The following is a 15598-nucleotide window of genomic DNA, read 5'->3' on the forward strand; positions in this document are numbered from 1 at the left end:
ATTCTTCTGCTAGTTGGGGTTTAGTCCAAATCTGCATCCTTTCCTTCAAGGCTCAGGGGTCCAAGATTATCTTCTGTGTCTGTATTTATTGGTTTCCCTTTTCTTTGTTGAAGAGGGTCTGTGCAATCCTTCTGCCTAGTCCGCCATCTTGCCCCCACCAGCACTGTGTTTTAAAGGCATCAGTTGTTCCACCTTCCTTATTCATTGTCCAGCTTTTGCATTCATATAAAGCAATTGAAACTACCATGGCTTGGGTCAGGCGAACTAACTCTAGGTGACATCTTTGCTTTTTAACATTTAAAACAATCTTTTGCAATAGATTTGCCCACATCAATATGCCATTTGATTTCTTCCCTGCTGCTTCCATTGGCATTGATTGCATATCCAAGTAAATGAAATCCTTGGCAACTTCACGATTTTCTTTCTTTATCATGATGTTAGGGAGCTCTGGTAGCATAGTACCTAAGGCATCTGACTGCTAACCAGAAGGTTGGTGTTCAAACCCACCAACCACTCCGTGGAAGCAAAACTGGGCAATCTACTTCTGTAAAGATTTACTGCCTCAGAAACCCAGTGAAGGTCTCTATAAGTCAGAATTGACTTGATGACAGTGGGTTGTTTTTTTTTTTAACATGATGTTGCTTATTTATCCATTTGTGAGGATTTTTGTTTTCTTTATATTGCAGTATAATCTGTACTGAATTCGTGTTTGATCTTTACCAGTCGGTGCTTCAAATCATCTTCACTTTCAACAAGCAAAGTTGTGCTATCTGCTTATTGCTGGTTGTTGAGTCTTCCTCCTCTCCTGTTGCAGTGTTCTTCTTCATATAGTCCATGTTTTTCAGATTATTTGCTCAGTGTGCAGAGTGAAAAGTATGATGAAAGGATACAATCCTGATGCACAACTTTCCTGATTTTAAACCATGCAGTATCCCCTTGTTCTGTTCAAATGACTGTTTCTTGGTCTATGTACAGGTTCCTCATGAGTAAGTGTTCTTGAATTTCCATTCCCAGTGTCATCCCTAATTTGTTTTGATCTGCACAATTGAATGCCTTTGCATAGTCATTAAAGCACAGGTTTCTGGTATTCTTTGCTTTCAGCCAAGATCCATCTGACAGCAGCAATAATATTCCTTGCTCCATCTCCTTTTCTGAATCCAGTTTGAATTTCTGGAAGTTCCCTGTCAATATACTGCTGCAACTGTTTTTGAATTATCTTCAATAAAATGTTGCTTATGTGTGATACTAATGATATTTGATAATTCCCATATTCTGTTTGATCACATTTCTTTAAATGAGCACAAATCTGACTCTCTTCCATTCAGTTGGCCAGGTAACTATCTTCCGAATTCTTGTCATAAACAAGTGAGTGCCAGCACTGCATCCATTTGATGAAACATCTCAATAGATATCCCATCAATTCCTGGAGCCTTATTTTTTGCCAATGCCCTCAGTACAGCTTGGACTTCTTTCTTCAATACCATTTGTTCTTGATCATATGCTATCTCCTGAAATGAATGAATGTTGACTAATTGGTACAGTAACTCTGTGTATTGTATTCTTTCACAGGAATACATATCATCACAATGAATGCTTTCATCATCAACAAGAACATGTCAAGATCTATCTGAAGTACATTGCTGTTAGTGATAGGATAATATCCATAGGCCTATAAGAAAGACCAGCTCATACTATTATTATTCAAATATGCACCATCCACTAATGCCAAAGATGAAGAAATTGAAGATTTTTACCAAATTCTACAGTCTGAAGTTGACCAAGCATGCAATCAAGATGTACTCATAATTATTGGTGAATGGAATGTGAAAGTTGGAAACAAACAATATGGCCTTGGTGATAGAATTGACACCAGAGATCCCATGATAGAATTTTGCAAGACCAAAGATTTATTCATTACAAAATCCTTTTTCCAACAACACAAATGGTGACTATACAATGGGGTCCTCACCAGATGGAATACACAAGAATCGTATCAGCTACATCTCTGGAAAGAGGCAATGGAGAAGCTCCATGTCATCAGTCAAAACAGGACCGGGAGCTGACTGGAATAAACCATCAATTGCTCATATGTATGTTTAATTTGAAGCTGAAGTAAATCCAACAAGTCCATGAGAGCCAAAATACAACCTTGATTATATTGCACCTGAATTTAGAGACCATCTGAAGAATAGATTTGATGCATTGAACACCAATGAACAGAAGACCAGATGAGTTGTGGGATGATGTCAACAACATCATACACAAAGAAAGTAAGTTCATGAAAAAGACAGGAAGGGAAGAAAAGACCAAAATGGATGTCAGATGAGACTCTGAAACTTGCTCTTGAACAAAGAGTAGCTGTGAATGGAAAGTGAGTGGAAATAAAAGAGCCCAGCAGAAGATTTTGAGGGGCAGCTTGAGAAGACAAAGTAAAATATTATAATGAATGTGCAAAAACCTGGAGTTAGAAAACCAAAAGGGAAGAACACACTTGGCATTTCTCAAGCTAAAAGAATTGAGGAAAAAATTCAATATTTGAATTGCCATATTGAAGGATTCTATGGGCAAAATATTAAGTGATGCAGGAAGCCTCAAAAGAAGGACAGATTAATTAGATAGGTGTATGTTTATTATGCTTCTAGTGCTAGGTTGTGGTCATTTGCCTGTTTTTTAGTATTTTGAAAGCTTAACTTGATGGGCTTGTCATTCTTACAGTTTTAAAGTAAGTTTTAAAATGTTGAAGATAGAAACAACATAATATTTCAACATCATTAAGAGGATATTTGCTTTTATAGGTTCTTGTATGCCTGAAAAATACAGCTACTAAAATATAAGAAACATGAGTTTTAAGTTAAATTATTTCCATCTCGAACTCTGTGGTACCCCATCAGTTGTTTTGCACATAAACCAATAAAACCAAACTCACTGCCATTGAGTCGACTCCAACTCATAGCAAACCCTACTTGGGTTTCTGAGGTGGTATCTCTACTGAAGTAGATCGCCCAGTCTTCCTTCCAAGAAGTGGCTGGTGGCTTTGAGCCACCAACCTTCTGGTTAGCAGTCAAATGCCTTACGCACTATGCCATCAGAGCTCCACTTCTCTACATAGTATGATATATTCTGTTGAAACATTTTAATTGGTTGTAGAGTTTTTGTATTACCTCTGTTTGTCATTTTATCCTGTTACATTGAAAGACTCCAGTATTTCTGAACAAACTGTGTCATCACTGTGTTTTCTCATTTGCCTTTAGATTCTTTTGTTGATATTGATTAGTGTTTGATTCATTCTCAATTTCACCATTTTTGTTATAAGTAATAGAAAGTGCCTATTTCCTCCTTCTTATTGCTTCTTTAAAAATAGATGTTCCATAGTTGTTTGTCTTGAGAATTTATCAAGGCAAAAGCTTAGAAACAAGGATGGCATGTCCTCTGCTTGCATTTTGGTCTCTTTGACTGAGGTCACCTGGCTGACAGTTCTTGTCTCTTAGGAAAGCTTTTCCTATCTCAGTTCTTTAAAACTCAAAGATGTAGGTTTCAGTTTATGTTTAGTTGTTTTTTCTACTGTAGTATTTTTCATGTTGATTTATAGTGGAAGAGTACTGATTTTGCTCTGATAGTCCATGATATTTTTGCAAGAAATGCCAGAAATAGTCCAAATTCTTTCCTGTGTTTCTTCGGATGCTTGTATAATTAAAAGGTTATTTGTACCTCTGTCTTAGTTAATGCATTCCCTAAATTCCACATAATGTGTTTGGTGAATGTTTCAAGATAAAGTAAATTTTATATGTGGGCAGCCATTTCCTTCCTGCTCTTTCTTTCTTTCTTTTTTCCTAAATTGAAAAAAAATGATGTGAAAATACTAACTGAAGTTTTGGAGAGAATATTCTTACTTCCTTAAATAACTATTTTTCATTTTTCATATGTTACTTTCTATGTTATTCACATGTCTGAATGCTTCATTTGATTAAAATAATTCTATGTGATTAAACTTACAGAGAAAATGTAAATCTTAACGTTAAAAAAAATAAATCCTGGAACTAATGAAGGAGCTCTGGTGGTATAGTGCCTAAGGCATTTGAATGCTAACCAGAAGGCTGGCAGTTCAAACCCACCAGACACTCCTTGGAAGGAAGATTGGGCAATCTACTTCCGTAGTGATACTGCCTTGGAGGGATCGCTATGAGTCGGATCTGACTTGATGGCAGTGAGTTTGGTTTTGGTTTGGAACTAATGAAAAATAAAGTCTGGTAATAGAAAGGACAGATGAATATTAAGAATTTGAACCATATTAGGCCTAGCTTGTTAGTCTAATTTATTAAATAATGGTATTAAAATAATTAGAAAAGGAGATATTCTAAGATATATAAAATTTACTGCATGATTTTGCATTTGGAGTTTTCAATCTTTTTGGATAGAATTCTTTAACCAGTATTAATATTTATGGTAAAAAGAAAGTGGGATTTAGATGGAGAGGATTATGATTTAACTTTCTTTTTTCCATCACTTATTGGCTATCATCAGGATAACTCTTTTCCTCTTTCTGAGCCTGCATGGGGATAAAAATTGTAAAGGATTAAATTGAATAATACCAATGTGGGATTCTCATATCCTGCAATGTTGGTAATTACATAGAGAGACGTATAACTAAATGTGTCTTTTCTTTATGACTTATGGTCACCATTAATGTAACAAATGTCTTTTTGTGAAAATATTGGTGGTTTGAAGCTTTGGTCAGGTTGTATGTCTGCTCCAGGGTGTTATAAGGAAACCAGGCTCCTGAGTGATTGCTCAATATCACTCACTGTGAGTGACAAAGCAGTTCTCATGCATCTAATTGCTTTCTGAGTGTTCCTTTTGACAAATCACACCATAATCATTTAGCAGTATGTTGAAAGCTTTAAGCAGCATTTAAACATTCTTTTGTCTACATCAGAAACCAAATCAACATTCTAGCAGCCAGCTTCAGTCCCTGCCATAACTTCCCAAACTCCATTGGGAAACATGTCTGCTCCTTCTGTAGAATTCTGCCTAAAGGATTTCTGCCTAGACACAGTTAAAGCTGTGTTGCATTTTAGCACCAGTAGACATAAATAGGGCTGAGTCCTTTAATCTTCTGGGTGACTTTTAGGTTCACAGGCAACAGAGACTCCTCAATTCAAAATAGCAAGGGACTGAGGCCTGACTCTCAACAGGCTGGTATGGTATTAACTGACCTAATAATAAGGATTAAGAGATTCTAGTATTATATTAAGGCAAGTTTTGGGGGAGAAGGAGTAGCATGTGAAGAAATATCTATCAGGGTATTAAAACTGTGTTAAAAGTAGTCAGGTTTTTTTTTTTTTTTTTTTTTTTTTTGCCTTTAAATTCACCATTGAGCCTTTTCTACTCGTAAAACCAAACAACCAAACTCACTGCCACTGAGTCGGATCTGACTCACAGTGACCCCTCCTTGGGTTTCCAAGGTGGTATCACTACAGTACGTTGCCCAATCTTCCTTCTGAAGAGTGGCTTGTGGGTTCGAACCACCAGGCTTCTGGTTAGCAGTCAAATGCATTAGACACTATGCCACCAGAGAGAGCTCCTTTCTACTCATAAAGAAGTTGGATACTTGTCTGTTTCTCCTACTCCCCATCCCTGAGTCAGTTCTACCTCTGTTAACTTGAATACCTATTTTTAATCTTCTATTATCAGGGCACTCTGGTGGCATAGTGCCTAAGGCATTTGACTGCTAACCAGAAGATTGGCAGTTCAATCCCACAAGCCACTTCTCAGAAGGACAACTGGGCAATCTACTTTTGTACGGATACCACCTCAGAACCCCAAGGAGGGGTTGCTATGAGTCGGAATTGACTCAACAGCCGTGAGTTTTGTTTTGTTTTTTTCTGGTGGCACAGTGGTTAAAGCACTCAGGTGCTAACCCAAAGGTTGGCAGTTAGAACCCACTAGCCACTCCTTGAAAGAAAGATGAGACAGTCTGCTTCTATAAAGAAGGCTTCTATAGCCTTGGAAACCCTATAGGGCAGTTTTACTCTGTCCCATAGGGTCTCTGTGACTTGGAATCTACCTGATGGCAGTGGGTTTGGGTTCTTTTTAATTATCTTTTTGTTCTGTCCTTCTTATTTTTATAACATTAACTTGTTTCTGATTATAAAAACATAAAAAAGTATAAAGAAGAAAATATAAATAACAGTTTATTATTTATTTCCCTATAATGTGAATAACCATAATATTTATTGTATATCCTCCTAATCTTTTTCCTCATCATATATCTATTTTCACTTTACATGAAATGAGTATTTTTCCATATCCATCTTACTACCTTTTTATTCCAGTTTTAGAATATGTATTGTGAAGTAGCAGCTTACAGAAAGATGAAAAAAAAATGTATGTTTTATAAACTAAAGTGTTAACATTAATAAGAGAGAGACATTAAGTTAGCACTAGCATTATATAGCATTTGTTATTAAGGTCTTATTTATGGTTTGCTTGGTGAGCTTAATAGTATGTACAGTGTCCTCAGTGATCAGTGTAGTATGGTAGGAAGAGCATAGGCTTTGGAACCAAGCTGACCTGAGAGTGAATCCTGGTCCTACCATTTACTCACTGTGTGATGTTGGACATTCACTTAACCTCTCTGATCTTTGGTTTCCTCATCTTTAAAATGGGATGGACAATGCCTGCAGTTCAGGGGTGATGTAGGGCTGCAGACATGAATATAAAAAAAAACACTTGGCCCAATACCTGGATGTGTTGTTGTTGTTGTTGTTATGTGCCATCGAGTTGGACCTGGCTCACAGTGACCTCTTCTTGGGTTTCCAAGGCAGTATCACTATGAAAGTAGATTGCCCAACCTTCCTTCTGAGGAGTGGCTGGTGGGTTTGAATCTCCAGCCTCCTGGTTAGCAGTCAAGTGCCTTAGGCACTACAACACCAGAGCTCCCCCTGGATGTGTTGGGTACAGGATAGAGAAAACGTAAGACCTAGACTTGAAAAATTTAAGCATTGTGGAGAGCTTGTTATAACAATAACTAAGATAAAGTAAGATGCTGGTTTTAAAAATACTTTCTGTATAATTTACTGTGTTTTCTTTCTCATTCAAATATATTACTATTAAAAGAGGAGTAGAAAATACTTAAATAGTGACACTGCATCAAAGGTGATTTCTACTCTGTCAGGATCCTTAATTATGAGCAGCTGTTATTGTTAGGTGCTGTCAAGTCAGTTCTGGCTCAGTGACCCCATGTACAACAAAACAAAACACTGCCTGGTCCTGCACCATCCTCACAGTTGTTGCTATGTTTGAGCCCATTGTTGCAGCCACTGTGTCCATCCAATATGAGCAACAGTGACCCCATTTCAGGTTGCAGTGTATGCTTCATCTTGAGAAACCTTTATGAAGGTCTGCAGTGTGATGGGGTGGGTTAGATTTTGGGATTCACAGATGAGCTCCCAAGAGACATTCCCAATCCAGGGCAGTATTAAGTGACCTTTTCTGCAAGAGTCAGAAAAATCAAAACCTTTCCAGGGCACTTAAAAAAAATTTCAAAATGAAAGTAGCTTTAGTGAGTCTTCTCATGGGTAGTAAAGATGAAGGTGAAGGTATAAATTCTGAAAACTTAAATTATTCATTGGACATACAAATGTAAATGAAAAAAAAAATAGTATTTCTTTTAGCCAGTAGAAGGTTAATACCTGGGTGTGTTTGGGGGAAAAAAGCAACCCGGAGGCAGCTTTCTGATGGGTATTTCCAAATTTGACTGCAAAGTTAGGTATGCAAAAGAATGTATGGACTGCTCCAGATGTCTGATCTAGAATGAGTTAGAGATGTAGACACATCCCAAATAAATGTTGTAAATGTTCTAAAAGATAAAAGTTCAATATTAGGCAAGTAGTTAATTATTATAAGGGAAAAGTGGAAGATGTCTCCAAGGATATTCCTGTTCAAATGGGCATTGCAGGATGAATAGGAGTCTACCAGGAGAAGTAACAACCTTCTAGGCCCAGAACACTGTATGTACAAGACACAGAGAGTATAATGTAATGCAGTTTAGAGAGTGGAATTTAACTGTGTGCTTTGCAGTATGCATTAGGAAGAAGAGAAATGAGTGACAGATACTGTTCTAGTATTAAATTTGATTTTTGTCCTGGACAGTAAGACTTGTTTTTTAATTCCAGAAGAATGTTGGAAATGTTATCTAATTAGTAGAAGCAGAAAGAATTGCACAGCCAATCAAAATAGAATAATTTTTCAAATGCAGAAAAGGCACTGAAGTGTGCCTTTGGTAAAATTGGACTAATTTTTTAGGAAATTGAGCAAGATCCTATTCCAATTCAACTAGTAGTCAAATGCCTCAATAAAGAATTACCCCACCATCCATCAGAAATGTATCAGCTTGATGAGTAACTTGACTGATTGTACAGCTAAAGCTTTTGTAGTAACTTGTCATATAAAGAAAGTCCTTGACTGTCACAAATGGTTAAGTACTGGACCTAATTTATAGACTACTAATGGAAAGGTTGGTGATTGGAATCCACACAGAACTGCCTCACAAGAAAGGCCTGGTGATGTGCTTCTTAAAAGGTACAGCCTTAAAAACCCTCTGGAGTGCAGTTCTACACAGGGATTGGCACGAGTCAGAATTGACTCAACCATCACCAGTTTGGTTTGCGTTTAGTCATATGACGTTAAAATCCATTATGCCTTCAGCTGTTGATGCTATCTGAATTTCCAGTATTCACTACTGATGTGGTTAAAGGAAACTTTGCAAGGAGAAATTTATAGAAATAGTGAAAAATGTACATTTCTCTTTAAAAATTATGACAGTAATAAGATTCTGTTCTGTAGGAGAACAGACAGGAAATACCTTAGCAAATAGAATGCTGTTCTTCTAATGTTTCTTCATGATTATTTCCTGATTTTTCCTTTGCTCTGAGCACTAAATGGAGAACCAGAAAACCGGGATTCTAGACCCAGCTTTATAATTTTCTAAACATCTGTCTCATCTTAGACAAGTCCCTTTACTCTTCTAGTCCACAGTTTTCTGTTCTTTTGAATGAAAGGATTTTCAAATAGATTCCACAGGGTGTAGCAGAGATGCTTCAAGGGCCACTCTGGAAGATAAAGGAAGGCCTCCTACCAAATCTTCCCTTTTAAACAAAGCAACTTTGCTTTTATTTGTGTTATAAATTGGGACTTTTGTAAGATTTTGTTTGATAAAAAGATTCTGACACCTTTAAAAAAGTTTGAAAATTACTGAATGAGGTGTTCCATAAGGCACATCCAGCTTAGAAATGATTTTCATGCCGTGGAATGGGAATAACAGTAGATCATTTTCATAGATCACTAAGGGTTGAACAGGAGATTACATGCAGAGCTATGCATGGCATGTAGGGAACTGTCGGTGGGTTAGCTATTCCCCCGTCAACCTTCACATACACGCAAGTCCCACACAAGTAAGATTCATTTCGTACAAGTCTTATACTTTGAGTATGAAATGACCTGAAAAAATTTGCTTAATACTAACATCACTCTAAAAATACCTTGGATGTTCACTCTGAGTTTTTAGCATAACCATTTTTTTTTTTTTTGTACATTGCTTTTTCCCCACATAACTGAAAATTTTCTTCTTCTGTCTCAAATCTTGAAATAATTATGACTAGGATATCTATGAAAGTTAAACATTTCAATGTATTTCAGGCTTGCCAGTTCATGGGAAAGTGATATCAGTGTCCACTCTCTAACCCTGCCTGCTGCAACCTGCTTGGAGCTCCTGTTGATACTATCAGAGAATAACACCACACTGCCTGTGTCCCTTCGCTGTATGAATTCCTTTCAGGTAAGGAACTGTTTCTTTACCAGGGTGGGATTTTTTAATTTTACTTGTTGTAATTGTTTTTCTATGATCCTGTTTTCCAAAGGAGATAGTTTATGGAAACCCAGTTTCAGATGGCAATAATAGTAAGCATACTGCATGCATTGCCTTCTCTCTCTCTCTCTTTTAATAAATGAACAAACTGAGGCCCAAAATTGCTTAGATAATTTTGCAGTAGTGGCTGAATCCAGATCTGTGTATCTCTAGGGTTTGTTCTCCAGACCTCTTCCCTGCCTCTGAGAGAAATGGCAAGAACATCTGGCAAAGACGTTTATAGATGCTACTTCTTCTCTTTCAGCTTTGCCCTAAAAGCAGATCACCTAGAACAAGGGTTTGCAACCATTATAAGTGGTTCTGCTACTTTTAGCTTAAGGCTAAATGAATGTTTAACAGTGCTGCTCTTAGCACCATTTCACTCTCTCTTTAATCCCTGCCTCCCACCCACATCACTTCCCTATTTTCCTGGGTATTTATCTGTGCTCTTAATAAAGTGCATGGTTAGAACAGAACTCAGCACTTACCACCAGGAAAACCCCCTCCCTGGTAGTCAGCTGAGGTACCAAATGATAATAAAGATGTTAGCTAATCACGTAAATTGTGACCTCACAGCTACTGAATGTAATTGTACATATCTGTGACTCTTGAAAATAGAAAAATGTTCATGAACTCTCTAATGTTGGTGGGAAGTCCATCCCACATGTGTTGCCAAGGTGATAAGTAAATGTGAGGTTGGTTCTCTTTCTGAAGGTTTGATAACATATCCTAAGATTACTTAACAATCAACGTGTACTACTTGGTGTGCTTCTCTTATGTGGTCTAACAAACAAGACATGTGGATTTTCTTATGAATTATATCTCAGAAAATCAGTAGAAAATAAATCTAGTTTGCACGCATAGTCTGGTAATCTGTGACTTTGTTTCTGTCATTTTCCTTCTATTTATGATATGCTGGCGGTTCAAACCCACCAGCCATTCCTCAGAAGGAAGATTGGGCAATCTATTTCTGTAGTGATAAAACCAAAAAACCCAAACTCACTATCATGGAGTCGGATCCGACTCATAATGAACCCTCTTTGGGTTTCTGAGGTGGTATCACTATGGTAGTAGATTGCCCAACCTTCCTTCCGAGGAGTGGCTGATGGATTTGAACCACCAACCTTCTGGTTAGCAGCCACATGCCTTAGGCACTATGCCACCAGAGGTCCCTCTGTAGTGATACCTCCTCGGAAACCCAAGGAGGGGTCGCTATGAGTTGGATCTGACTCGGCAGTGAGTTTTTTGAGTATGCAATGATAAAATTCAGATTTTGAACTTGGCATACCTGTTTATATTTGTTGTTTAGTTGATTATCATCTTCAGTTCTGGATCAAAGGGAACAGGGGACCATAGAGGACACTTGCCCATTTTGTAGGAGAGGAAACTGAGATCCAAAGAAATGGAACAAGTTGACCATGGAACACCTAGCTTATTAAAGACAGAGCTGGTTGGCACCAGGCTTGTGCCGGGGTAACTCCATCTGCTCTCCAAGTGCAGTACTTGCTACAGTGCTGGTAGATGGAGGGGTTGAAAGTGGTAGGTAAAACAGCTTGTATCCACCTTGGAATGCCCACGTGCATTTGTTTAAATACTGAATAGTATAACCATTTGTACATACCTACAAACTTCTATGGGGAAGACACAAGAAACTTAACCATCTTTATCTTTAGGGAGTGAAGTTGAAAGACAATTATTTTTTATTGCGTTCCCTCCTGTATGGGTTTGATTTTATAAACCATGGATGAAGGGGGAACAAGAGAAGAGAGGACTCTGACTTCAAACATGTTATAGCCTATTGAAGAAGACAAGACAATCATGCATGTATGAAATAAACTGAGAATAATTGTATTACATACTAGCCTCAACAAAAGTCTTAAAGGGATTGAAGGTAAAAGAATAATCTAAATAGAATGTGGGAGATTTGAGAGGAGGACTACTCTGTATTTCTTCTCTATAAAACAGAGAAGGTCTTGCTCCATTTAATGATCTCAACTCAGTCTCATGTAGAAACAGGTGCTTGAAAGCCTTGCCTATTACTGGTGGTGTTAGTGTTCTCTTAGCAACTTTAATCAGAGGAGCTCTTAGAGCCTAGCTGTCTGGATGTAAATTACTGAACTCTCCCTCTCAGTTGATGATTGTACCTCCTCTGGTTTCAGTCCATTTGCTGAAGATAATTGTCAGGAGCACATATTCTTTACCAGTTTCCAAGGTACACAGATACTTAGCAGAAGCTCATGAACAATGTCAGCCGAAGAGATTTTGTACCTGCTGTAGCCATGGAAAAGGAACCCTGGTGTTACAGTGGTTCAGTGTTCGGCTGCTAATTGACAGGTCAGCAGTTTGAACCCATGAAAGTTGTGGCAGTCTGTTTCCATAAGATTGCAGCCTTGGAAACCCTATGGGGCACTTCTGCTCCGTCGTATAGGGTCACTATGAGTTGGAGTCAGGTTGACAGCAGTAGGTTTGGTAGCCCTGAAAAAAAAATGTATTCTTATCAGGAATGTTCCAGTAGTCATTATTCCCTGTGGCAGGTCTTTGGTCCAAGATTACAGAAAAAAACAAACAAATCCTCTGCTATCAAGCCAATTCTGACTCATAGCGACCCCCAGTGGGTTTCTCAGGCAGTAAATCTTTACAGAAGTAAATTGCACTGTCTTCTTCTGTGGAACAGCTGGTGGGTTTGAACCACCAACCTTCTTGTTGGCAGTCAAATCCTTTAGGCACTGTGCCAAAGGATCAGTGAAAAAGGGGAAGGTATCTTTCATGATTAGAAAGAAATGCTTTGCTTTTTCAGCTTTCTAACACCTGCTTAATCATTTATTACAGTGACAAAGAATGGAGCTGCTAATTTTGCACATATGTAGAAATTATTTTTTATATTGGAAATTGAATGTAATGCACATTTTTTAAAGATTTATATTGGCAAGAGCTACAAAACAGAATGGCACTTGTTAAAGATACCATCTTTACATTTCCAGTTCTCTTACTTTCTAGGCTAAGTCACTGTGAGCAATGCTTCTTTTGCTGTAAAGCTTATTACTGTAGGTTTCTGAAGATTTAAATGGCATTCCTCCTTGAGCCATTATCACTGCCAAACTCAACGGGAAAGGGCTTATCTTATTAATTAGAGCAATTAACATACGTGAAATCCTAACTTCTTAAATTATAGCGTAACATTTTTTTCAGGGAAAATAAGGATATATTTTGGTGGTTTTTTCTTTTGTTTTTTATAAATTTAACTTCCACTCTGTTACAATGTCATTATATCTGTAGTGTGATTGTAAGCAAATAGAATGTAGGACTGGGCTAAGAATAGCTGAAGTATTGTAGTGAACAGCCCATAGCTATTATTGCAGCCCCAAGAAGAGAGATGGATTTATCATTGTACTCCCTGCATAAGATCCTTCAGTGGCTTTTTATTGCAATGAGAATGAAATCCAAACTCCTTACCCTGGGCTATGAGGCCCAGCAACACCTAACTTTACCCACCTCTCAGACCTCATCTCCTGCCCACTCTATCTGGCTCGCTCTGCGGCAGCCACACTGGCCTTCTTTCCGTTCTGCATCACAGCAAGCTGGTTCTTTCTATAGGGTCTCTGCACTGGTGGTTCTGTCTGCTACCAGAAGAATATTCTGGGTCTGGTCTTTGCCTGACTGGCTGCTTCTTATTTTTCAAGTACCAGCTCTCAGCTCAGATGTCCCCTCCCCTGCAAGGCTTTACCTGACCACCCCCACAGAATTCCCTTTCCCCATCTCCATTACTCTATAATGTCACCTTATTTTATTTTCTTCCTAGCATTTATTTGAAGTGATGATGTTCATTTATTTGTCTTTTTTCCTACACTAAAATGTGTGTTGAATGAGAATAAGATTGTGTCTGTTTTTGTTCAATACTGCATCAACAAAACTTGGAACAACACCTGAATGTAAGAAGTATTTAATAAATATTGGATGGATAGATAATGGTTGGATGGGCAGATAGATAAATAAAATGCAGATTGATGATGGCCATGAGACATTCTGGCAGTTCAAAAGACCAACCTAGGACATGCAAAGGCATGGGCAGTACACACGTGGGGGCAGAAGGAACAACCCTTTCCTACTGGGGTAGGAATGAACTCTTCTGGTAAGATTTGGATTTGAGATATGTCAGTCAGATTGAGCACAAATGGGTATACATTGAAATTGCAACCCAGGCCTCTATATAGATGAGAAAGACTCAAAGAAGAGTTCAGCCCTTGGAAAGAACTGAGAAGATGCAGACAACCAGAGTGACCACTATACAGGACTGAACTCTTTCTGGCTACTGGAGCCCACAATAGGAGAAACAGAAATGATGCCCATACTGTGGTTCCAGATCCTGAGACAGAGGGGTTGAATGTGCAGATGGGTCTCCTGGAATGGGGCAGGTTGCAGCCTGCTGTTGCCATTAATGCTGTCAGTTGGATTCCACTCTGAATGCTTCAACCTCTGGGTGAGATGGCAGAAGTCCATTTCCATATCCATCTTGCTGGGCAGCAACAAGCCATAACTTGTATTCCTGCAATCTCAAATTTAAATCTGAGCAAGGTGTTTAAAAAATAGAACCTTAAGGAGCAACAGGTTGGACCAGGATTAGCAGGGACTGCTTGTTTTAGTGTTACCATGCACTTTTCTTAGAATCTTAGGCTGTTGTAGCTGGAAGAACTAAATAGTTAATGACCTTATTTTTAGAGATAAAGGAATAGACCTAAGAAGGTTAAATTGACATTGGAGACTGAATCTCTGATTTTTGTCTCCCTCCTAACTTACAGATGATACTTCACAGAATGTCAGCTTCTCTTCAGCTAGAGAAGGGATTTTTTCTATACCACCATTCCTATATTTATAAAACACAAGCACTTTTGGATATAAAGTAGGTGTTATAAAAAGGGGGACAGACAATAATATCAATAATAATACCTAACATTTATTGAGTGCCTCCTATATCCCAAGTACTGTTCTCTGTGAATCTGCTACTTAACTCATTTATCTTCATAATATCATGAGGAATTATTATTCCCATTTCTCAGGTGCAAAAGCTGAGCCAGAGAGGGGAAGTAACTTGCCCAAGTTCATACAACTAGTAAGTGGAGGAGCATGAGGTATTAAACCTGGCTTCAGAACCCCCCACTTCAACCCCAGTTCTTAACCATTAGGTAATACTGACTTTTTTAATGAATTTGTTTAAACAAAGTTAGAAAGGTTGTTTTTTTTTTTTTTAAACTGCAGGACTTCTCAGGATGTTTCATAGTGTGGCCTTCCTAGATGAGAAAAATAGTAAATGTTATTATCAAAATGAATTTGATATAAAGAAAAATTTGTCCCCTGGGTGTATTTTATGGGATTAATACAAAACACAGCTGGGGAGAAGTTCTGAGGACTTGGATGACCAAGGGAGAGTACTCACACATGCATATATATTCTTAACAGCAGTCTTGCTTATCTCCAAAAGATGTAGCACTGTGCTTTTAGAAGTTGATTGTCAAGAGAATACTGTTTCTTCCTGTGGTAGTTCAGTTTGTGTGTAAACTTGGCTGGGCCTGGTTGAGTGGCTGGGCAGCTGGTGGTAGTTAATCCCCATGAGGAGACTGGCAATCAACTCCATGGTGGGATCTACCACAAGCAGCTGGGTAGCTGCCTTTGGGTATGTGGTCTGCTTCCTGAATATAA

At 38.2% G+C, this 15598-nt stretch overlaps 1 protein-coding gene across 1 annotated transcript in view; it reads left to right on the plus strand.

Annotated features, from left to right (window-relative positions):
• The window catches only part of UBE3D (ubiquitin protein ligase E3D), a 168346-nt gene that overhangs the window by 146353 nt on the left and 6395 nt on the right, over positions 1 to 15598 (plus strand). The window contains exon 8 of the mRNA XM_042782275.1: positions 9697 to 9835. Coding sequence (XP_042638209.1) covers positions 9697 to 9835 — 139 coding nt within the window. The remainder of the gene's footprint in view (positions 1 to 9696; positions 9836 to 15598) is intronic.

This window comes from Orycteropus afer, unplaced genomic scaffold (genome assembly GCF_000298275.1).
Source record: "Orycteropus afer afer isolate SDZICR_OR568_19922 unplaced genomic scaffold, OryAfe1.0 scaffold00011, whole genome shotgun sequence".
Classification (NCBI taxonomy): Eukaryota; Metazoa; Chordata; class Mammalia; order Tubulidentata; family Orycteropodidae; genus Orycteropus; species Orycteropus afer.